Genomic DNA, 23,652 nt, shown 5'->3' on the forward strand with positions numbered 1-23,652 from the left:
GCTGACACCTGGGAACCACCGATCACTAACATGCCCTCTTCTGCTGTATTTTCAGAATAGCGGAAAGTTTACAAACAACCAGTTTGGAGGCAACAGCTTCAACAACAAGGACGTAAGTGTGGAGAATGCATTTTGTCTTCCTAGAGAGAGAGTAGGATCCAACCTGTCAAAGAGTAAAAAGACAAGGTTTGTAATTCTATTAGAAAGAAGGCTAATTGACAGGAAGGAGGAAGAAAAGCCTGGTATCTGTGGCTACATCCCAGCAAGGGGATTCAAGAGTTACAATGCTACCCCAAAGTAGATTTCTGATGGGGCCCGAAATTATGACCATCACAAATTATGACCTGGTATCTGTAGCTTCATCTGAGCAAGGAGATTCAAGAGGAAGGTGTGCCTATGGCTGGTTGCCTAGGAGACAAAGGCAGGAAGGAAGAGACTCTCAGATTGGCTATTACATAAATGAAGCCTAGGCAGGGTACGAGAGAAACAGGGAACTACGAGGGGCCAGAGTGTCTGTCTATATTCTGCTCCTTCTAGTGGTCGTAGAGTGTGATTGGTTTAGAGACAGTGCTGAGTATTGAAGAAAAGCATTCCCCAGTCATAAAGTCATCCCCTCTTTATTGACATGTCGATAATTGTTTGGAATATCTTTTGTTCTCCAAATACTCACTAACCACACTGTCCCCTTTTTTCTTACACCAGACAGAAAATTGTGGCTTGGTTTACAGAGCGAGCTAAATGTCAATTAAGAAAAACCAATAGCTGTTTTCTCAGAACTCACTCCTTCCAAAGAATAAGCCATATTACAGGCAGTCCTTGCTTAACGTAGGGTAATTGGGAATGGCAACTCCATTGTTAAGCGACACTATCATAAAGTGTGACATCATGTTACCATCCCAAATTACAATGGCAGCTGCAGAAATCCCCTTTTCGGGAGGGATGGGTGGTGATAGAGATCTGAAAAATAAATAAACAAACAAACAAACAAATAAATAAATAAAATTCCAGGACTGGAGTTCCTGCATTCACAACCAACTCTACTGAGCTCCAATGTTTCTATGGGTTTGTAGCATGGAGAGGAACCAGTGGTAAACTGTTCCTTTCCTAGCAGTTTGCAGCAACTAATAGAGTACTATAGAAGGATCCCTCATAGGGGATGAGATTAAAACCTACTTCAGGTTTTGAAGTGCTCTTATTTATCCTATTAAGGGAAGCCCTGGACTTTAGCCTGGAAGTCCCCTATGATTACATGACTGTCTATCTCAATGGCCTGGGAAGATAAGCCACAAGATGGCATCCCCATTAATCCTTCTTGGTTTGTTGACATGCTGGGAAGGATAGAGGAATCATCAACTGCTCTAAGGAGAGAGAGGAAGAAGAAGGATGAGAAGGATGAGGGGTCCTGGAGTGATTCAAGTAGCCTATCTGTCATAGCATTGGTTTTTCTGTTTCTGTACCCAGAATAACTGTATGCTTGGTATATATATCTACAGAATTTTTATTAAAACTTCTTAGAAAAGAAGATAAAAATTACTAGAAACCTATATAAAGAAAAACTTGAAAGGAGAGAGGGAAAGAAATCAAAGAGAAAGAAAAAGTGCGAAGAAAGAAAAATAGTTAAGGAAAAATAGACAGGAAGAAATAAAGACGCAGAGGAGTTGCTTCTGATATTCTTCCCAGCACTTATCAGTACAAATATATTTTAATCTGCCTCTCTAACGTTACACCATGATTCTCTTCTTTCTATATTCTATCCTACCTAGATGCTCTGCTTGTAGTCATAAGATTGAACCTTTCGGGTTGCTCATAATTTCAATTTGTGTTCTTTCGTTTTACATTTCAGAAGAATTGTACTTCTGGAGCTTTTGGAGGGGTATGTATGAGCAAATGTACAGATGCTCTGACTAGTTTTGAGAAGAACTCAAAATTCAATGCTAGGATTCCAAAAACATTCAACTTTTCAAGAATATCAAGGTGACACGTTTATTCTTCCTGGGTGAAACATCCTCGGAGAGGACATTGCAAGAGAGGACAACGTGGAGTTCAAAGTTGCAAGATGCTCACTTGAGTCTACATGCTAAAATGGCATCTCAACTGCCCACTCATAACTGGGCGGGGAGGGCAGAATCAGCATCTACAATGAGTTCTGCTGGGTGCCTCTATTTTGGCAGTTCTCCTAGGTACCAGGTGATGGCCCTATTCCTCTTTGCTCGTCTCTCCCGAAATGTGTGTATAAATAAAGTGGATATTCCTCAAAGCCAGTCTACAGTGGTTTCTCAAAGATAGCTGACACCTGGGAACCACCGATCACTAACATCCCCTCTTCTGCTGTATTTTCAGAATAGTGGAAAGTTTACAAACAACCCGTTTGGAGGCAACAGCTTCAACAACAAGGACGTAAGTGTGGAGGATGCATTTTGTCTTCCTAGAGAGAGAGTAGGATCCAACCTGTCAAAGAGTAAAAAGAAGGTTTGTAATTCTATTAGAAAGAAGGCTAATTGACAGGAAGGAGGAAGAAAAGCCTGGTATCTGTGGCTACATCCTAGCAAGGGGATTCAAGAGTTACAATGCTATCCCAAAGTAGATTTCTGATGGGGCCCGAAATTATGACCATCACAAATTATGACCTGGTATCTGTAGCTTCATCTGAGCAAGGAGATTCAAGAGGAAGGTGTGCCTATGGCTGGTTGCCTAGGAGACAAAGGCAGGAAGGAAGAGACTCTCAGATTGGCTATTACATAAATGAAGCCTAGGCAGGGTACGAGAGAAACAGGGAACTACGAGGGGCCAGAGTGTCTGTCTATATTCTGCTCCTTCTAGTGGTCGTAGAGTGTGATTGGTTTAGAGACAGTGCTGAGTATTGAAGAAAAGCATTCCCCAGTCATAAAGTCATCCCCTCTTTATTGACATGTCGATAATTGTTTGGAATATCTTTTGTTCTCCAAATACTCACTAGCCACACTGTCCCCTTTTTTCTTACACCAGACAGAAAATTGTGGCTTGGTTTACAGAGCGAGTTAAATGTCAATTAAGAAAAACCAATAGCTATTTTCTCAGAACTCACTCCTTCCAAAGAATAAGCCATATCACAGGCAGTCCTTGCTTACGTATGGTAATTGGGAATGGCAACTCCATTGTTAAGCGACACTATCATAAAGTGTGACATCATGTTACCATCCCAAATTACAATGGCAGCTGCAGAAATCCCCTTTTCGGGAGAGATGGATGGTGATAGAGATCCGAAAAATAAATAAATAAATTAAAAAAAAAAATTCCAGGACTGAAGTTCCTGCATTCACAACCAACTCTACTGAGCTCCAATGTTTCTATGGGTTTGTAGCATGGAGAGGAACCAGTGGTAAACTGTTCCTTTCCTAGCAGTTTGCAGCAACTAATAGAGTACTATAGAAGGATCCCTCATAGGGGATGAGATTAAAACCTACTTCAGGTTTTGAAGTGCTCTTATTTATCCTATTAAGGGAAGCCCTGGACTTTAGCCTGGAAGTCCCCTATGATTGCATGACTGTCTATCTCAATGGTCAGAGAAATTGAGCCACGATATGGCATCCCCATTAATCCTTCTTGGTTTGTTGACATGCTGGGAAGGATAGAGGAATCATCAACTGCTCTAAGAAGAGAGAGGAAGAAGAAGGATGAGAAGGACCAGGGATCCTTGAGTGATTCAAGTAGCCTATCTGTCATAGCATTGGTTCTTCTGTTTCTGTACGCAGAATAACTGTATGCTTGGCATACATATCTACAAATTTTTTATTAAAACTTCTTAGAAAAGAAGGTAAAAATTACTAGAAACTTATATAAAGAAAAACTTGAAAGGAGAGAGGGAAAGAAATCAAAGAGAAAGAAAAAGTGCGAAGAAAGAAAAATAGTTAAGGAAAAATAGACAGGAAGAAATAAAGACGCAGAGGAGTTGCTTCTGATATTCTTCACAGCAGTTATCAGTACAAACGTATTTTAATCTGCCTCTCTAACGTTACACCATAATTCTCTTCTTTCTGTATTCTATCCTACCTAGATGCTCTGCTTGTAGTCATAAGATTGAACCTTTTGGGTTGCTTATAATTTCAATTTGTGTCCTTTCCATTTTATATTTCAGAACAACTGTACTTCTCGAGCTTTTTGGGGGGTATGTATGAGCAAATGTACAGATGCTCTGACCAGTTTTGAGAAGAACTCAAAATTCAATGCTAGGATTCCAAAAACATTCAACTTTTCAAGAATATCAAGGTGACACGTTTATTCTTCCTGGGTGAAACATCCTCGGAGAGGACATTGCAAGAGAGGACAACATGGAGTTCAAAGTTGCAAGATGCTCACTTGAGTCTACATGCTAAAATGGCATCTCAACTGCCCACTCATAACTGGGCGGGGAGGGCAGAATCAGCATCTACAATGAGTTCTGCTGGGTGCCTCTATTTTGGCAGTTCTCCAAGGTACCAGGTGATGGCCCTATTCCTCTTTGCTCGTCTCTCCCGAAATGTGTGTATAAATAAAGTGGATATTCCTCAAAGCCAGTCTACAGTGGTTTCTCAAAGATAGCTGACACCTGGGAACCACCGATCACTAACATCCCCTCTTCTGCTATATTTTCAGAATAGCGGAAAGTTTACAAACAACTGGTTTGGAGGCAACAGCTTCAACAACAAGGACGTAAGTGTGGAGAATGCATTTTGTCTTCCTAGAGAGAGAGTAGGATCCAACCTGTCAAAGAGTAAAAAGAAGGTTTGTAATTCTATTAGAAAGAAGGCTAATTGACAGGAAGGAGGAAGAAAAGCCTGGTATCTGTGGCTACATCCCAGCAAGGGGATTCAAGAGTTACAATGCTACCCCAAAGTAGATTTCTGATGGGGCCCGAAATTATGATCATCACAAATTATGACCTGGTATCTGTAGCTTCATCTGAGCAAGGAGATTCAAGAGGAAGGTGTGCCTATGGCTGGTTGCCTAGGAGACAAAGGCAGGAAGGAAGAGACTCTCAGATTAGCTATCACATAACTGGAGACTAGGCAGGGAAATAAAATAAAGAGGGAACTCCAAGGGACCCACGTCTCTATCTATATCCTGTTTGTTGTAGTGGTCAGTACAGTGTGAATGGTTGTGAGACAGTGTTGTGTTTTTAAGAAAATGTTCCCCATTCACAAAATCATCCCCTCTATGTTAACATGTCCATAATTGTTTGGAATTTTCTTTTACTACTTCTACAACATCTTTTCTTATCCAGATACTCACTTTCCCTTCTTTTCTCCACCAGATTGGTCTCGGACAGAAAATTGTGGCTTGTTTGCAGAGCATGTTAAATCTGGATTAAGAAAGCAAGAACTATGTTCCCAGATAATCGATACAATATATAATAATAACATTGATCCTAGAACACACTTCTGAAAAATAAACCAAAGTCTTTGCTTACCGATGGTAATCAGGACTGGCAGCTCCATTGCTAAGAGACATGGTTGTAAAGTGTGACATCATGTTACTGTCCCAAATTACGATGGCAGTTGCACCAGTTCCTGTTGCCATCATTAAGTGAATCCTGCATGGTTGTTATGTGCAACATCATTTGATCGCCATTTGCTGCCTCCTCCTGCCTTCCCCATTGTCTTTGCTTCGTGGGATCCAGCTATGAAGGTCACAAGAGGTGATCACATGACTGCAGGATGCTGTCACATTATAACTGTGAGCCAGTATGCCAAGCATCCAAATTGTGATCACGTGACCGTGGGGATATTGACACCCACTTTAAAGAAATCAGGTCTTTGGAGCTCTACCTTCCTTGATCTAACATTAAATATTCCAGGACTGAGGTTCCTGCCTTCACAACCAACTCTACTGAGCTCCACTGTTTCTATGAGTTTGCAGCATGGAGATAGACTACTGGTAATCTGTTCCTTTCCTAGCAGTTTGCAGTGACTAATAGAGGATCATACTAGGATCACTCATATGTGATGAGACTAAAGCCTACTTCAGGTTTTGAAGTGTTCTTATTTATCCTACTAAGGGAAGCCCTGGACTTTTGCCCAGGAGTGCCCTATGATGGCATGACTCTCTACCTCAGTGGCCAGAGAAAGTGAGCCACAAGATGGCATCCCCACTGATCCTTCTTAGTTTATTGACATGCTTGGGAAGGAGAGAGGAATAGTCAACTGCTGTAAGAAGAGGGAGAAAGAAGAAGGATGAGAAGGACCAGGGGTCCTGGAGTGATTCAAGTACCAACCTGACATAGCATTGGTTTTTATGTTTTAGTTCCTAGAATAATTTTATGCCTAGAATAATTGTATTTATCCTACTAAGGGACATCCAGGGCTTCCCTTAGTGGGATAAATAAGAGCTCTTCAAGACCTGAAGTCGACTATATCTAGGTCTAACTCTACATATAATTGTTATTAAAAAAAACTTAGAAAAGAAGATAAAAATTAATACAAATATATATATAGGAAAAAAATTAAGAGAGAAAGAATCAAAGAGAAAGAAAAAGTGCAAGAAAAGAAAGATGGCTAACAAAAAATAGAAAGGAAAAAAAAGATACAGTGGCTTCCGATATTCTTCCCAGCACTTATCAGTACAAACGTATTTTAATCTGTCTCTCTAAAGTTCCATCATGATTCTCTTCTTTCTATATTCTATCCTACCTAGATGCTCTGCTTGTAGTCATAAGATTGAACCTTTCGGGTTGCTCATAATTTCAATTTGTGTTCTTTCGTTTTACATTTCAGAAGAATTGTACTTCTGGAGCTTTTGGAGGGGTATGTATGAGCAAATGTACAGATGCTCTGACCAGTTTTGAGAAGAACTCAAAATTCAATGCTAGGATTCCAAAAACATTCAACTTTTCTTTGAAGAGTAAAAAGACAAGGTTTGTAATTCTATTAGAAAGAAGGCTAATTGACAGGAAGGAGGAAGAAAAGCCTGGTATCTGTGGCTACATCCTAGCAAGGGGATTCAAGAGTTACAATGCTACCCCAAAGTAGATTTCTGATGGGGCCCGAAATTATGACCATCACAAATTATGACCTGGTATCTGTAGCTTCATCTGAGCAAGGAGATTCAAGAGGAAGGTATGCCTATGTGTGGTTGCATAGGAGACAAAGGCAGGAAGGAAGAGACTCTCAGATTAGCTATCACATAACTGGAGACTAGGCAGGGAAATAAAATAAAGAGGGAACTCCAAGGGACCCACGTCTCTATCTATATCCTGTTTGTTGTAGTGGTCAGTACAGTGTGAATGGTTGTGAGACAGTGTTGTGTTTTTAAGAAAATGTTCCCCATTCACAAAATCATCCCCTCTATGTTAACATGTCCATAATTGTTTGGAATTTTCTTTTACTACTTCTACAACATCTTTTCTTATCCAGATACTCACTTTCCCTTCTTTTCCCCACCAGATTGGTCTCGGACAGAAAATTGTGGCTTGTTTGCAGAGCATGTTAAATCTGGATTAAGAAAGCAAGAACTATGTTCCCAGATAATAGATACAATATATAATAATAACATTGATCCTAGAACACACTTCTGAAAAATAAACCAAAGTCTTTGCTTACCGATGGTAATCAGGACTGGCAGCTCCATTGCTAAGAGACATGGTTGTAAAGTGTGACATCATGTTACTGTCCCAAATTACGATGGCAGTTGCACCAGTTCCTGTTGCCATCATTAAGTGAATCCTGCATGGTTGTTATGTGCAACATCATTTGATCGCCATTTGCTGCCTCCTCCTGCCTTCCCCATTGTCTTTGCTTCGTGGGATCCAGCTATGAAGGTCACAAGAGGTGATCACATGACTGCAGGATGCTGTCACATTATAACTGTGAGCCAGTATGCCAAGCATCCAAATTGTGATCATGTGACCGTGGGGATATTGACACCCACTTTAAAGAAATCAGGTCTTTGGAGCTCTACCTTCCTTGATCTAACATTAAATATTCCAGGACTGAGGTTCCTGCCTTCACAACCAACTCTACTGAGCTCCACTGTTTCTATGAGTTTGCAGCATGGAGATAGACTACTGGTAATCTGTTCCTTTCCTAGCAGTTTGCAGTGACTAATAGAGGATCATACTAGGATCACTCATATGTGATGAGACTAAAGCCTACTTCAGGTTTTGAAGTGTTCTTATTTATCCTACTAAGGGAAGCCCTGGACTTTTGCCCAGGAGTGCCCTATGATGGCATGACTCTCTACCTCAGTGGCCAGAGAAAGTGAGCCACAAGATGGCATCCCCACTGATCCTTCTCAGTTTATTGACATGCTTGGGAAGGAGAGAGGAATAGTCAACTGCTGTAAGAAGAGGGAGAAAGAAGAAGGATGAGAAGGACCAGGGGTCCTGGAGTGATTCAAGTACCAACCTGACATAGCATTGGTTTTTATGTTTTAGTTCCTAGAATAATTTTATGCCTAGAATAATTGTATTTATCCTACTAAGGGACATCCAGGGCTTCCCTTAGTGGGATAAATAAGAGCCCTTCAAGACCTGAAGTTGGCTATATCTAGGTCTAACTCTACATATAATTGTTATTAAAAAAAAATTAGAAAAGAAGATAAAAATTAATACAAATATATGTATAGAAAAAAAATTAAAAGAGAAAGAATCAAAGAGAAAGAAAAAGTGCAAGAAAAGAAAGACGGTTAACAAAAAATAGAAAGGAAAAAAAACGATACAGTGGCTTCTGATATTCTTCCCAGCACTTATCAGTACAAACGTATTTTAATCTGTCTCTCTAAAGTTCCATCATGATTCTCTTCTTTCTATATTCTATCCTACCTAGATGCTCTGCTTGTAGTCATAAGATTGAACCTTTCGGGTTGCTCATAATTTCAATTTGTGTTCTTTCGTTTTACATTTCAGAAGAATTGTACTTCTGGAGCTTTTGGAAGGGTATGTATGAGCAAATGTACAGATGCTCTGACCAGTTTTGAGAAGAACTCAGAATTCAATGCTAGGATTCCAAAAACATTCAACTTTCAAGAATATCAAGGTGACACGTCTATTCCTCCTGAGTGAAACTTTCCTTGGAGAGGACATTGCAAGAGAGGACAATGTGGAGTTCAAAGTTGCAAGATGCTCACTCCAGTCTACATGCTAAAATGGCATCTCAACTGCCCACTCATAACTGGGCGGGGAGGGCAGAATCAGCATCTACAATGCATCATGCTGGGTGCCTATGTTTTGGCAGTTCATAAAGGTACCAGGTGATGACCCTATTCCTCTTTGTTCCTCTCTCCTGAAATGGATGTGTAAATGAAGTGGGTATTCCTCAAAGCCGGTCTACAGTGACTTCTCAAAGACAGCTGACCCCTGGAAACCACAACTCACTAACATGTCCTGTTCTGCTCTATTTTCAGAATCGCAGAAGGATTTATAGCAAAACGTTTGGGCCCAACAGCTTCAATAACCATGGGGTATGTTTTGGAGAATGTGTTCTGTCTTTCTAGAGACAGAGTAGGATCCACCCTGTCAAAGAGTACCATGACAGGTTTTGTAATTTTAATAGAAAGGAAGTTTATTGATAGGAAGGAGGAAGAAAGCCTGTTCCTTTCCTAGCAGTTTGCAGCAACTAATAGAGTACTATAGAAGGATCCCTCATAGGGGATGAGATTAAAACCTACTTCAGGTTTTGAAGTGCTCTTATTTATCCTATTAAGGGAAGCCCTGGACTTTAGCCTGGAAGTCCCCTATGATTACATGACTATCTCAATGGTCAGAGAAATTGAGCCACGATATGGCATCCCCATTAATCCTTCTTGGTGTTTTGAAAAGCTTGGGAAGAAAAGAGGAATAGTCAACTGCTCTAAGAGGGAGGAAGAAGGAGGACGAGAAGGATGAGGGGTCCTGGAATGATTCAAGTAGACCATCTGTCATAGCATTGGTTTTTCTATTTCTGTTCCTAGAATAATTGTATGCTTAGAATATATATCTAGATCTACATCTATATATAATGTTTATTAATTTTTTTAGAAAAGAATATATAATTAATACAAACTTATATAAATAAAAAAATTAAAGGATAAAGTGAAAGAAATCAAAGAGAAAGAAAAGTGCAAGAAAAAAAAAATTAAAGGAAAATTGAAAGGAACAATAAAGGTACAGCGCAGTGGCTTCTGATATTCTTCCCAGCAGTTATCAGTACAAACATATTTTAATGCTTCTCTCTAAAGTTCCATCATGATACTTTCTCTATATATTCTATCCTACCTAGATGCTCTGCTCATAGTCATAAGATTGAACCTTTTGGGTCGCTCATAATTTCACTTTGTGTTCTTTCCATTTTATATTTCAGTAGAAGAATAATTCTGGAGCTTTTGAAGGGGTATGTATTAGCAAAAGTACAAATGCCTTGAGCAGTTGGAGTGGAACTCAAAACTCAATGCTAGGATTCCAAAAACATTCAACATTTCAAGAATATGGGAGATGACACGTCTATTCCTCCTGAGTGAAACTTTCCTTGGAGAGGATGTTGCAAGAGAGGACAACATGAAGTTCAAAGTTGCAAGATGCTCACTTGAGTCTACATGCTAAAACGGCATCTCAACTGCCCACTCTTAACCAGGCAGGGAGGGCAGAATCAGCATCTACAATGAGTTCTGCTGGGTGCCTCTATTTTGGCAGTTCTCAAAGGTACCAAGGGATGGCCCTATTCTGCTTTGCTCCTCTCTCCCAAAATGTATCTGTAAACAAAGTTGATATTCCTCAGAGCCGGTCTACAGTAGTTTCTCAAAGACAACTCACCTCTGGGAACGTCATATCACTAACCTCTCCTCTTGTGCTCTACTTTTAGAATACGGGAATGTTTGAAAACAACCAGTTTGGGCCCAACAACTTCAGTAACAAGGACGTAAGTTTTGGAGAATGTGTTTTGTCTTCCTAAAGAGAGAGTAGGATCCAACCTGTCAAAAAGTACCAAGACATGTTTTCGAATTTTAATAAAAAGGTTTATTTTTAGGAAGGAGGAAGAAAAGCTGGTACAGGTAGTCTTCACTTACCAACTGGCGGCTGAAAGGCCATTGGAATTTATGATGGTGCCCAAAAGTAGGTTTCTGACTGGGGCCTGACATTACGACCATCAGAAGGCCTTTGCGATCAGGTGATCCAGTTTCCGCCATCCTGGAAGCGGTGGCCATTTTGGGTCACATGACCGCCCTTTGGTACCAGGAAGTCCTCTGGATTTCCAAGGCAGCAGGCCGGGCAACGTGGTCGCGCCACTTCCTATGATTTAGCAGGCGCAGAGGGAGACTTGCGTGGGCCTGACAGTGCCGTACCGGAAAGGGAAGCACTTTTTCCATGCAGTACTCTGCTTATGCTTGCCTTCAACTTTTTCCCAGCTTTTGCTTAACTTAAGTAGAGATTTGTATGGTGGCATGCATGTTCCATCCTCTGCCTGTCTAATTTTTAATTATATTTAGCAATATTGAATGCTGGCTTACTGTTTTTAAAACAGTTGTTTATTCCACGAATTTCCTTCCTTTACAGTATTTAGAAGCAGAAGGCAGCAAGTACAAGCTGCTGTATCTACTGCTGTTTTACTACTGTAAGGTAAGCATTTTATTTACTGTAGTGTCTTAGTCTTAGTGGCTGTTGTTGATCTAGGAGATTTGTTTTATTTCATTTTATTTTTACTATACTGTATTTATTTTATTTTTATTTAATTTCTTTGATCTTTATTAATTTCTTTTGGTACCCCTCACCCACGCATCAATATATGAATGCTTCCATAAAGAGGGAACAGCCAGGTACTGTATATAAGTTTTTGTTATAAAGATCAGGTTTATATACAGTACTGTACAGTAACAAAAGCTGCAGTGTTTGCTACAGCAGGAAAAAGAAGTTACAGTAATGTACAGAACCTTTAAACCTGTTTAGTACTGTACTGTCTTCAGCAAAGGATCGTTACCTTGTCGTGGTGCTGGACCTTGAGCACCTCAATGATGCCATGAGCTAAACCGTGAAGGGCCACCCAAGACGGGAAGGTCATGACAGAGAGGTCAGACTAAATGCGATCCCTGGGGAAGGTAATGGCAACCCACTCCAGTATTCTTGCCGTGAAAACTCAATGGATCAGTACAACCAGAGATATGTCGGTATACCATCGGAAGATGAGACCCCCAGGTCGGAAGATGGTCAAAATGCTACTGGGGAGGAACAGAGGATGAGCTCAACTAGCCCCAGACGTGATGACGCAGCTAGCTCAAAGCCGAAAGGACGGCTAGCGGCTGACGGTGCTGGTGGTGAACGGCGAATCCGATGTTCTAAGGATCAACACACCATCGGAACCTGGAATGTAAGATCTATGAGCCAGGGCAAATTGGATGTGGTTATTGGTGAGATGTCAAGATTAAAGATAGACATTCTGGGCGTCAGTGAACTGAAATGGACTGGAATGGGCCACTTCACATCAAATGACCACCAGATCTACTACTGCGGACAAGAGGACCACAGAAGAAATGGAGTAGCCTTCATAATTAATAGTAAAGTGGCTAAAGCAGTGCTTGGATACAACCCAAAAAATGATAGAATGATCTCAATTCGAATTCAGGGCAAGCCATCTAACATCACAGTGATCCAAATATACGCCCCAACCACAAATGCTGAAGAAGCTGAAGTAGAGCAGTTCTATGAGGATCTGCAGCACCTACTGGACAACACGCCTAAAAGAGATGTTATTTTCATCACAGGAGACTGGAATGCTAAGGTGGGCAGTCAAATGACACCTCGAATTACAGGTAAGTATGGCCTGGGAGAACAAAACGAAGCAGGACACAGGCTGATAGAATTTTGCCAAGACAATTCACTCTGCATAACAAACACTCTCTTCCAACAACCTAAGAGACGGCTTTATACATGGACTTCACCAGATGGACAACACCGAAATCAGATTGATTACATCCTTTGCAGCCAAAGGTGGCGGACATCTGTACAGTCGGTAAAAACAAGGCCTGGAGCTGACTGTAGTTCAGATCACGAACTTCTTCTTGCACAATTTAGGATCAGACTAAAGAGATTAGGGAAGACCCACAGATCAGCTAGATATGAGCTCACTAATATTCCTAAGGAATATGCAGTGGAGGTGAAGAATAGATTTAAGGGACTGGACTTAGTAGATAGGGTCCCGGAAGAACTCTGGACAGAAGTTGGCAGCATTGTTCAGGAGGCGGCAACAAAATACATCCCAAAGAAAGAGAAAACCAAGAAGGCAAAATGGCTGTCTGCTGAGACACTAGAAGTAGCCCAAGAAAGAAGGAAAGCAAAAGGCAACAGTGATAGGGGGAGATATGCCCAATTAAATGCAAAATTCCAGAGGTTAGCCAGAAGAGATAAGGAATTATTTTTAAACAAGCAATGCGTGGAAGTGGAAGAAGACAATAGAATAGGAAGGACAAGAGACCTCTTCCAGAAAATTAGAAACATTGGAGGTAAATTCCAGGCAAAAATGGGTATGATCAAAAACAAAGATGGCAAGGACCTAACAGAAGAAGAAGAGATCAAGAAAAGGTGGCAAGAATATACAGAAAACCTGTATAGGAAGGATAACAATATCGGGGATAGCTTTGACAGTGTGGTCGGTGAGCTAGAGCCAGACATCCTGAAGAGTGAGGTTGAGTGGGCCTTAAGAAGCATTGCTAATAACAAGGCAACAGGAGACGACGGCATCCCAGCTGAACTGTTCAAAATCTTGCAAGATGATGCTGTCAAGGCAATGCATGCTATATGCCAGCAAATTTGGAAAACACAAGAATGGCCATCAGACTGGAAAAAATCAACTTATATCCCCATACCAAAAAAGGGAAACACTAAAGAATGTTCAAACTATCGAACAGTGGCACTCATTTCACATGCCAGTAAGGTAATGCTCAAGATCCTGCAAGGTAGACTTCAGCAGTTCATGGAGCGAGAATTGCCAGACGTACAAGCTGGGTTTAGAAAAGGCAGAGGAACTAGAGACCAAATTGCCAATATCCGATGGATAATGGAAAAAGCCAGGGAGTTTCAGAAAAACATCTATTTCTGTTTTATTGACTATTCTAAAGCCTTTGACTGTGTGGACCATAACAAATTGTGGCAAGTTCTTAGTGGTATGGGGATACCAAGTCATCTTGTATGCCTCCTGAGGAATCTGTATAACGACCAAGTAGCAACAGTAAGAACAGACCACGGAACAACAGACTGGTTTAAGATTGGGAAAGGAGTACGGCAGGGCTGTATACTCTCACCCTACCTATTCAACTTGTATGCAGAACACATCATGCGACAAGCTGGCCTTGAGGAATCCAAGGCTGGAGTTAAAATCTCTGGAAGAAACATTAACAATCTCAGATATACAGTTGATACCACTTTGATGGCTGAAAGTGAAGAGGAACTGAGGAACCTTATGATGAAGGTGAAAGAAGAAAGTGCAAAAGCTGGTTTGCAGCTAAACCTCAAAAAAACCAAGATTATGGCAACCAGCTTGATTGATAACTGGCAAATAGAGGGAGAAAATGTAGAAGCAGTGAAAGACTTTGTATTCCTAGGTGCAAAGATTACTGCAGATGCTGACTGCAGTCAGGAAATCAGAAGACGCTTAATCCTTGGGAGAAGAGCAATGACCAATCTCGATAAAATAGTTAAGAGCAGAGACATCACACTGACAACAAAGGCCCGCATAGTTAAAGCAATGGTGTTCCCTGTAGTAACATATGGCTGCGAGAGCTGGACCATAAGGAAGGCTGAGCGAAGGAAGATCGATGCTTTTGAACTGTGGTGTTGGAGGAAAATTCTGAGAGTGCCTTGGACTGCAAGAAGATCAAACCAGTCCATCCTCCAGGAAATAAAGCCAGACTGCTCACTTGAGGGAATGATATTAAAGGCAAAACTGAAATATTTTGGCCACATAATGAGAAGACAGGACACCCTGGAGAAGATGCTGATGCTAGGGAGAGTGGAAGGCAAAAGGAAGAGGGGCCGACCAAGGGCAAGATGGATGGATGATATTCTAGAGGTGACGGACCCGTCCCTGGGGCAGCTGGGGGTGTTGACGACCGACAGGAAGCTCTGGCATGGGCTGGTCCATGAAGTCACGAAGAGTCGGAAGCGACTAAACGAATAAACAACAACAAGTACTGTACTGTAGAACAAAGATTCCAATGAAGCCCTTACAATAAAAGTTTTTAATAAGCAACCACTAATATGAGTTAAAATAACAGTAATATTAACTGAAAATAATACAACTGTAGTGTGAGAAGCATTTCCATAGTCAAATTTTGGTGAAAAACTTACAACTATCACACTCTGTCCCCCACACTACTGAAAAGTAACTCCTGGTTCATTTAACAGCCGTTTTGTTCACTTAACAGCTGAAGGAAACCACAAGCCCTGATCTTGAATCACTTAATGACTGCTGTGACTCGCTTAACAACCGTGGTAAAAAAAAAAAGGTTGTAAAAACAAGTCTGGACTCACTTAACCATTACAATTTACAATCGAAAATCTGGGCGCAGTTGTGATTGTTAAGTGAAGACTACCTGTATCTTTGGCTACATCTTAGCAAGGAGATTTGAGAGGAAGGTGTGCCTATGTGTGCTTGCCTAGGAGAAAAAGGCAGGAAGGAAGAGACTCTCCGATTAGGTATCACATAAATGGAGACCAGGCAGGGTAAGAAATAAACAGGGAAAAAACTCAGAGGGACCCGAGTCTCTATCTATAGCCCATTCCTCCTAGTGGTCAGTAGACTGTGAATGGTTAAGAGACAGTGTTGTGAAGCCCCCATTTCAACAGCTGGTATCATAGATCTCCAAACTATGCATTTTTCTTTAGTCCTAGAACTGATTGTGAGCCATGTTTTTGGACTCCTAGTCTCTCGAAAGCCCAGAATCACTATTCAGAACAACTCAACAAAGTGCACTGGACTTCAGTTACTATAATCACCAGTGAGCATGTCAATTAACTCTCTGTTTTTAGCCCTGCCCCCGCTCCTGCTCCTTCTAGTGGTCGGTAGAGACAGTGTTGTGTTTTAAAGAAAAGCATTCCCCAGTCACAAAATTACCCCCTCTTTGTTAACATGTCGATAATTGTTTGGAACTTTCTTTTACTATTTCAAGAACATCTTTTACTTTCCAAATACTCACTAACCACTGTTTTCCCTTCTTTCCTACACCAGACTGAAAACTGTGGCTTGCTCTACAGAGCATGTTAAATCTGGATTAAGAAAAACCAATAACTATGTTTTCAGAACACACTTTTCCCAAAGAATAAACCATACTACAGATAGTCCTCACTTACCAATGGTAATTGGGAGCAGCAATTCCATTGCTAAGTGAGGTGGTCATAAAGTTTGACATCATGTCACCATGCCAAATTACAGCAGTTCTGGTTGCCATCATTAAGTGAACCCCTCATGGTTGTTAGGCATAATGTCATGTGATTTCCATTTGTTGCCTCCTGCTGGCTTGCCCATTGCCTTTGATTGTTGGAATCTGGCTATGAAGGTCAAAAAAGGTGATCACATAACCGTGGGATGCTGTGACATCATATTTGTGAGCTGGTATGCCAAGCATCCAAATTGTGATCACGTGACACCCACTTTGCAGCCCTAGCTTCCTTGACCTGACATTAGATATTCCAGGACTGCGGTTCCTGCCTTCACAATCAACTCTGCTGAGCTCCACTGTTTCCAAGAGTTTGCAGCATGGAGATAGACTAGTGGTAAACTGTCACTTTCCGAGAAGATGCTGTGAGGGCCCCAACTATGAGGAACACTTTTACATCGCCCACATTTAGGGCTGTTGGAACTCCGAAGGTTTTGTAAGCTTGCATAATTATGAGAGAGTTTGTTGTGGTGGTTAAGGCACCAGGCTAGAAAGTGGGAGATTGTGAGTTCCAGTCCTGCCTTAGGCACAAAGACAGCTGGGTGACCTTGGGCCAGTCGCTCTCTCTCAGCCCTAGGAAGGAGGCAATGGCAAACCACTTTCAAAAATCTTGCCAAGGAAAGTGCAGGGGCTTGTCCAGGCAGTCTTTGAGATTGAACAGATTAAAAAAAAAACACCTCTCTGTTAAGGACTTAATTCTGCTAAGTAGCTTCCTACTGCTGAGATCCCAATGTCCAACTGTGGAGAAAGTCCCTTTCTGCTCTGTGATCAGTCATAACTTAGACAGCTGATTTTGCCTAAAAGGAAGACGTTCATTTTGTTATGAAACCAGGGCTGGGGAGCAGGAAACACCATATAAGAATATTAAAATTTCCTTGTTGAAACAGATCTGGGGTCTACCTGATTTAGAATTCTGCTTCTAATGGGAAGTTCCCAATCAGGTATGGACTCAAGAGCCTTGGTCATGTGTCCCCGGCATCAACAGCTTCAAGCCCTTCCACCTGCACAACCACCATATTCTTATTCTTATCTATGAGATACTCCAGATGTTGCCAAGTGCTTCCTTCTCCATAAAGGAGAAATGAATCCAGTAATCCTTCTGCAGAGATCTTCTTCTTGGTAGTGATGGTGAGGATTTCTTCTTGAGAGCCTCATGATACTTAAATTGTTAAGGATGTTTATTTTCTTCTTTACAGTAATAAAAACCTACCAACAGAGTTCCAGATGCCCTCTGCTCAGAGATTTCACCAAGGATACCATTGCTGACTCAAATGGTTCTTTTTACTTGCTGTTGAACCTTTCTCTGCTACTGACTATACAAAAGCTTTCTTCTTGCAAATAAAGGAACATGACCTTGCAGAACAGTTGTGCCTCAGAGTGAACTTTGTTACCTCCTTAATCCATCTACAACACAGTAGATTGAAAGGGTCCTGTGGATCAATCCAAAAGCTAAACCCATAGCTTTCTTCCCAAAAGAATTGGGCACAAAGCCATCCATCAAAGATTTGGGGAACTCCTAGGCCTCGGTTGGGTTAGAGGGGGGAGAAAACGGTTGGCTCAGCAAACAGCAAATAGATTATAGCAAGTGATACCATTCCTTAGTGATCAGGCAGGGTTTATAAGAACTAGGTAAGCAGCAGACAACATTAGGTTAGTTGTAGACTTAATGTCATGAGTGCCGTTGAGCTGAAGTCATCAGCGCAATGGCACACATGACAATAGCAAGGAAACAGGAGAAGGGGCTCAAGATAAGTAGCCATCAACTCACAACGACTAACGGCCAACAAACAATAACTAAACGGATCACGGAGCACACCCGAGCCATCAGCGCCAATACAACGGGGATCGCCCAGCTGACAGCAATCACCGGATGAATAGAAAACCCGATGATGGGCGATCCCGGAACGCCAGCGGGGCCTCACAACCCCTCACCCACCGGCAGGGCAACGTATTGGACAAAGGGGGGTGACGTGACCGCGAGTGAGGGGGCGCTGACCGGCGCGGGGTATTTAAACCCCGCACCGGTGCGCTCCTGTCACTCTCAGCTTTTTTCCTTCCAACGCTGTAACTGCGCTGTGAATAAACCAGAGCCTGATCCATCGAACCAGTGTCTGAGTATTATTCAGAGGCAGGCAGCGCATGACATAAAGCTGAGAGTCATAAACTCAGCCTCGCCGAGCCCCACCGGATGACAACGAGCCGCGGGAGGAATAGACGGCGAGAAGACCAGCAAGATGAAGCCGGAGCGACGCGGGCAAGGAGGGCGAGCCGCGCGGCAAGAGACAGAGGAGGACCGACCAAGGCCAGAGGCACCGCAGACTCCCGGAGCCATGGACGCCCACCCCACCCGACCCGAGCCTCAGCTCCAACCCCAAGGGGAGATGGCGATGGAGGCAACCCGACCGCGGGAGGGAGCAGCATGCCTTCCGAAACCAGCGGAGGACCCCGCGCCCCACATCGCACCCCAGCAACGGGCGTGGAGCGACAGCCCAACGGCGGTCAACACGGAGGAGGACGATGGAGACACCCAGCAGACGGCGGAGGAAGCGGACCAGCGGCAGAGGGAGGATGAACCCCGCCGGCAACCCACCCCCGCTGACGCACCAACGGAACCGGCCCCAGCGGCGGCGCGGGCTGTGGACGAGGAGGCACGAGCCGAACTCGCGGCCATGCGGGCTCAACTGACGGAACTCCGGACCATGCTCCAGTCGCTTATGCCCCCCGCGCCACCCAACGACGTCCCCGCACAGGCCCACACCCCGAGCGAAGCACCGAACCCCCACGGGCCAGCGGAGGGTCAGCAGACGGCACAGGCGGACGACACCACAGACCGGGAAGCGAGAGGCAGGGCCGCGCAAAACGCCCGGGCCCCAAAGGACTTCCCCATCTTCTTCGATGGGAACCCCACGAAACTCTCGTTCTTCGTAACGAACGCCAGGGAGTTCATGGGGAGGCACGGACACTCCTACGACTCCGAAGCCGACAAGATCGCCGCCGTGGCGATCAAACTACAAGACAGGGCGGCGGACTGGTACGTCCAACTGTACGAGTCCAGCTCCCCCGCCCTCGCCACCTTCCCTGCCTTCATCAATGAGATGAAAAACTACTTCGAAGACCCCCTAGCCAAAGTAAGGGCGAAAAGCGCACTCCAAAGACTTAAACAGGGCACACGCACGGTCCCTGACTACGCCCTGGAGTTCAAAGCCCTCGCGGGGAAGGTCAGCGACTGGTCCGAGACCACCCTGCTGGAAATGTTCAAAAGGGGGCTCAATCGTGACGTTCTCCAATGGGCCCTCTACCGCGACGACCCAGAAACGCTACACGGGTGGATCCACCTCGCGGGGAAAGCCGAACACGCGCACCGCACCTTCCTCATGACAACCACGGAAGACACAAACTATGCCGGAAAAAAGGTACCCGCACCACATGTGGGGATGGCCGGCCCCATATACCCAAAAAAGAAATTCAATCGGGAGCCCTGCGGGAAGTGTGGCAAATTAGGGCACAAGACGGTGGATTGCTTCGCCAACCGACCGCCGACCAGTGCGCCTAAACCCACCCCGAAAATTAGCCCCAAACCACCCAACCTGGGGCCGCCCCCTCACTGCCGAATGACCGTGGCCACAGCGACACCAGAGGAAGGCTGGGACGCCTACTGGGGGGAAGAGGATAACGTAGACCCCGACCAGCCGGAGGGAAAAGCTCCCCGCCTGCCCTGAAACGCGTTGCGAGGCAGGCGGTGGGACAGCAGCGCGGACCACCTCGACGGAATGACGAAAGCCCCGTAATAATGGCGGCAATCAAACTCTCTGCCGGCAACGGAGCCACCACGGCCGCGGCACTAGTGGACTCGGGGTGCTCAAAAAACCTCATCCACCCCGACCTAGTCGCCAAACTCGACCTCCGCTGCTTCCCCCTCCCCACGCCGCTGGCATTCCACCAGCTGGACAGCTCCACAGCGGGAGGGAAACCAGCCACGCTGCAAACCGAGCCGGTCACCCTGCAAATGGGCACTCACACCGAACGCACATCGTTCGTCGTCACTCACATCGGACGGCCCATTGCAGTCCTGGGGATGCCATGGCTCGCGACAAACAACCCGCGCATCAACTGGGAGACCCGCACCTTCACATTCGGCGACGGCGAGTATCGAGCACCAGTTCCAGCGGGCAGAACCAACCCCACTGTAGGACGAGCGGAGGCGACTACACAAGACAACGCCGCTACCACAGCAGACCTACCGGAACAATACGCCGACTTCTCCGAGGTCTTCGGAGAGGCAGAAGCTGACCAACTACCCCCCCACCGCAAGACGGATTGCCGGATCGACCTACTGCCCGACGTCCCCTTACCTAGACCAAAGATCTACTCGATGACCCCGAAGGAGATGGCAACCCTCCGGGAGTTCATCGATAAAAACCTAGACAGGGGATTCATAGAGCCAGCATGCTCACCGGTCGGAGCCCCCGTCTTATTCCGGGAGAAGAAAGATGGCACCCTACGGCTCTGCACTGACTACCGGGGCCTAAACGCGGCTTCCCTGTCCAACAAATACCCCTTACCCCTGGTGAAGGACATGCTCGCCCACCTGTCCACGGGCAAAGTCTTTTCCAAACTGGACCTTCACGAGGCGTACTATCGCATCCGAATCAGGGAGGGGGACGAATGGAAGACTGCGTTCAACTGCCCCCTAGGCGCCTTCCAGTACAAAGTACTGCCCTTCGGACTTGCGGGGGCCCCTGGGGTGTTCATGCAGCTCATCAATGAGGTACTGCATGAACATCTGTTCAAAGGGGTCCTGGTCTACATCGACGACGTCCTTATTTACACAAAAACGCACGAGGAACATGTGACCCTAGTCAGGCAAGTCCTCGACAAGCTCAGAAGGGCGCAGCTCTATGCCAAGCCTACAAAGTGCGAGTTTCACAAAGCGCGCCTAGACTACCTGGGGTACCAAATCTCCGGGGACGGCATAGAAATGGACCCCGCAAAAGTCGAGGCGGTGCTAAACTGGGAGCGCCCCCGCAACAGACGCCAACTACAGAGCTTCCTCGGATTCGCGAATTTTTACAGGTCATTCGCCCGGGGGTTCGCAGAGATAGCCCTCCCCCTAACGGACCTCCTCAAAACCAAAGGGGTGGGGGACACCCGACGCGCCAAGAACCCGGGCACAGTGCTGAATTGGACTCCCGCGTGCCAGACCGCATTCAACAAGCTGAAAGCGCTGTTCACTACGGAGCCAATCCTTGCGCACCCGGACCCAGAACGGCCGTTCGTGGTCCAAGCCGACGCCTCAGACTTCTCCCTGGGGGCCATCCTGCTACAGAAAGACCCCACGGGACTCCTGAAACCATGCGCCTACCTGTCAAGGAAGTTCTCCGAGACAGAAAGGCGATGGCACGTCTGGGAGAAAGAAGCCTTCGCGGTAAAATCAGCGCTAGAGACATGGCGACACCTACTCGAGGGAGCCACCCAACCATTCGAGGTCTGGACCGACCACCAGAACCTCGAGGCCCTACGAACGCCCAGACGCCTTAGCCCAAAACAGGTCCGATGGGCCCAATTCTTCAGCTGCTTTAATTTCCAGCTGAAGTTCATGCCGGGCAAAAAGAACTTCCTGGCCGACGCCCTCTCCCGACTGCCCCAAGACGAAGAGCCCGCCCCAGACACCATTGGGACGGTCCTATCCGCCTCGCAACTGGGGATGGCCGTGACCACCCGAAGCGGCGCTCGGAGGCAGCTCGACTCTACGGCGCAGCCGACGGCGGGACAACCGGCGACCGGAAGAAGCCAACCGCAACTACCAGGGGGAATGCGCACGGACCTCGCCGCCGCCCTCAAAACCGACCCCTGGTTCCTGGCAAACCCCGACAAGGTAACGATGGCACAGGACCTAGCATGGGGGGAAGGCAGAATCTACGTCCCGGACTCGCAACGCCAGGCGATCTTGCATAGGTCACATGACGCCAAACAAGCAGGACACTTTGGGTTCCTCAAGACCCTACACCTAACACGGCGTCAATTCTGGTGGCCCGCGCTCAGGCGAGACGTAAAAGCATACGTAGCGTCCTGCCCAACGTGTGCTAGGGCCAAACGGGCACCAGGCAAACCCGCGGGGCTATTACAACGGGTGGCAGAACCCTCCCGCCCATGGGAGGAAATCTCTATGGATTTTATAGTGGACCTCCCACCCAGCCAGAAGAAAACGGCCATTTGGGTGGTGAAGGACTACTTCTCAAAGCAGGCCCACTTCATCCCCTGCACGTCGGTCCCATCCGCACAACAGCTAGCCAAACTCTTCCTCATCCACGTGTACAGGCTACACGGATGTCCCGCACGTGTGGTGACCGACAGGGGCACACAGTTCACCTCCAAATTCTGGCGGGCCTTCCTAAAGCTGACGGGGACCCAACAGGCCCTATCTACGGCCTGGCACCCCCAGACGGACGGAGCCACAGAGGTTCTTAATGCCACCTTAGAGCAATTCATACGCTCATATACTAACTATCACCAAGACGACTGGGCTGAACTGCTCCCGTTCGCCGAAGTCGCATACAACAACGCCGTCCACACGAGCACGGGGAAAACTCCGTTCGAAGTAGTCTCGGGGCGCGACTTCGTCCCCATACCAGAGCTACCTCAACCCCCGGAACCCCAGGTGGACGCTAGCGACTGGGGACGGAAGATCGCGGAATCATGGCCAATAATCACGGCGGCGCTGAAGGATGCACAGGCAGCCTACAAAGAGCAAGCCGACAAGCACCGGCGCCAACAACCGACGTTCCAAGCGGGGGATATGGCCTACCTATCCACCAAGTTCCTAAAGTCAACCCAACCCTCGAAAAAACTGGGGCCTAAGTACATCGGGCCGTTCCGAGTCACCCAAATAGTGAACCCGGTAGCAATACGCTTGGACCTGCCACACAACCTACGGAGACTCCACCCGGTGTTCCACACCAGCCTCCTGAAACCGGCAACCACCTCTCGATGGCACCCAAGCACGCCACAGCCCTCACCGGTGATGATCGACGGGCAACACCACTTCGAGATAAGGGACATACTCGACTCCCGCAAGCAACGAGGAACTCTACACTATCTGGTCAGGTGGAAACACTTCCCCCACCCTGAATGGGTGGCGGCGCACAACGTTAACGCGCCTGACCTAACCAGAGCATTTCACTGGGCATACCCCGACAAGCCACAACCAAGGTCAGCAAGCCGTCCCCTGCAAACCCCCCCCCCCGCAGGCCCCCCCAGCCTCCCGTGCCCCAAGGGAAAGGGCCCCCCCAAGCCCGCGACTTG

General features: G+C 45.7%; 1 protein-coding gene across 7 annotated transcripts in view; it reads left to right on the top strand.

The window, feature by feature from the left end:
* The window catches only part of LOC134503251 (uncharacterized), a 92,139-nt gene that overhangs the window by 18,898 nt on the left and 49,589 nt on the right, over positions 1–23,652 (top strand). Inside the window, exons 16-27 of one of the 7 annotated variants that reach the window (XR_010068517.1) lie at positions 56–112; positions 1,844–1,873; positions 2,341–2,397; positions 4,115–4,144; positions 4,612–4,668; positions 6,729–6,758; positions 8,858–8,887; positions 9,355–9,411; positions 10,290–10,319; positions 10,788–10,844; positions 11,480–11,542; positions 17,547–17,573. Coding sequence is in view for 5 of the 7 variants with exons in the window: in XM_063311998.1 (XP_063168068.1) it covers positions 56–112; positions 1,844–1,873; positions 2,341–2,469; positions 4,115–4,144; positions 4,612–4,668; positions 6,729–6,758; positions 8,858–8,887; positions 9,355–9,411; positions 10,293–10,319; positions 10,788–10,844; positions 11,480–11,542; positions 17,547–17,549 (570 nt within the window). In the remaining 2 variants the exon portion in view is untranslated. Of the gene's footprint in view, positions 1–55; positions 113–1,843; positions 1,874–2,340; positions 2,470–4,114; positions 4,459–4,611; positions 4,669–6,728; positions 6,759–8,857; positions 8,888–9,354; positions 9,412–10,289; positions 10,320–10,787; positions 10,846–11,479; positions 11,543–17,546; positions 17,715–23,652 lie in introns of those variants that run through there. The other 6 variants (XM_063311998.1, XM_063312000.1, XM_063312001.1 and 3 more) reach the window with 6 other exon arrangements.

This window comes from Candoia aspera, chromosome 10 (assembly GCF_035149785.1).
Source record: "Candoia aspera isolate rCanAsp1 chromosome 10, rCanAsp1.hap2, whole genome shotgun sequence".
Taxonomy (NCBI): domain Eukaryota; kingdom Metazoa; phylum Chordata; class Lepidosauria; order Squamata; family Boidae; genus Candoia; species Candoia aspera.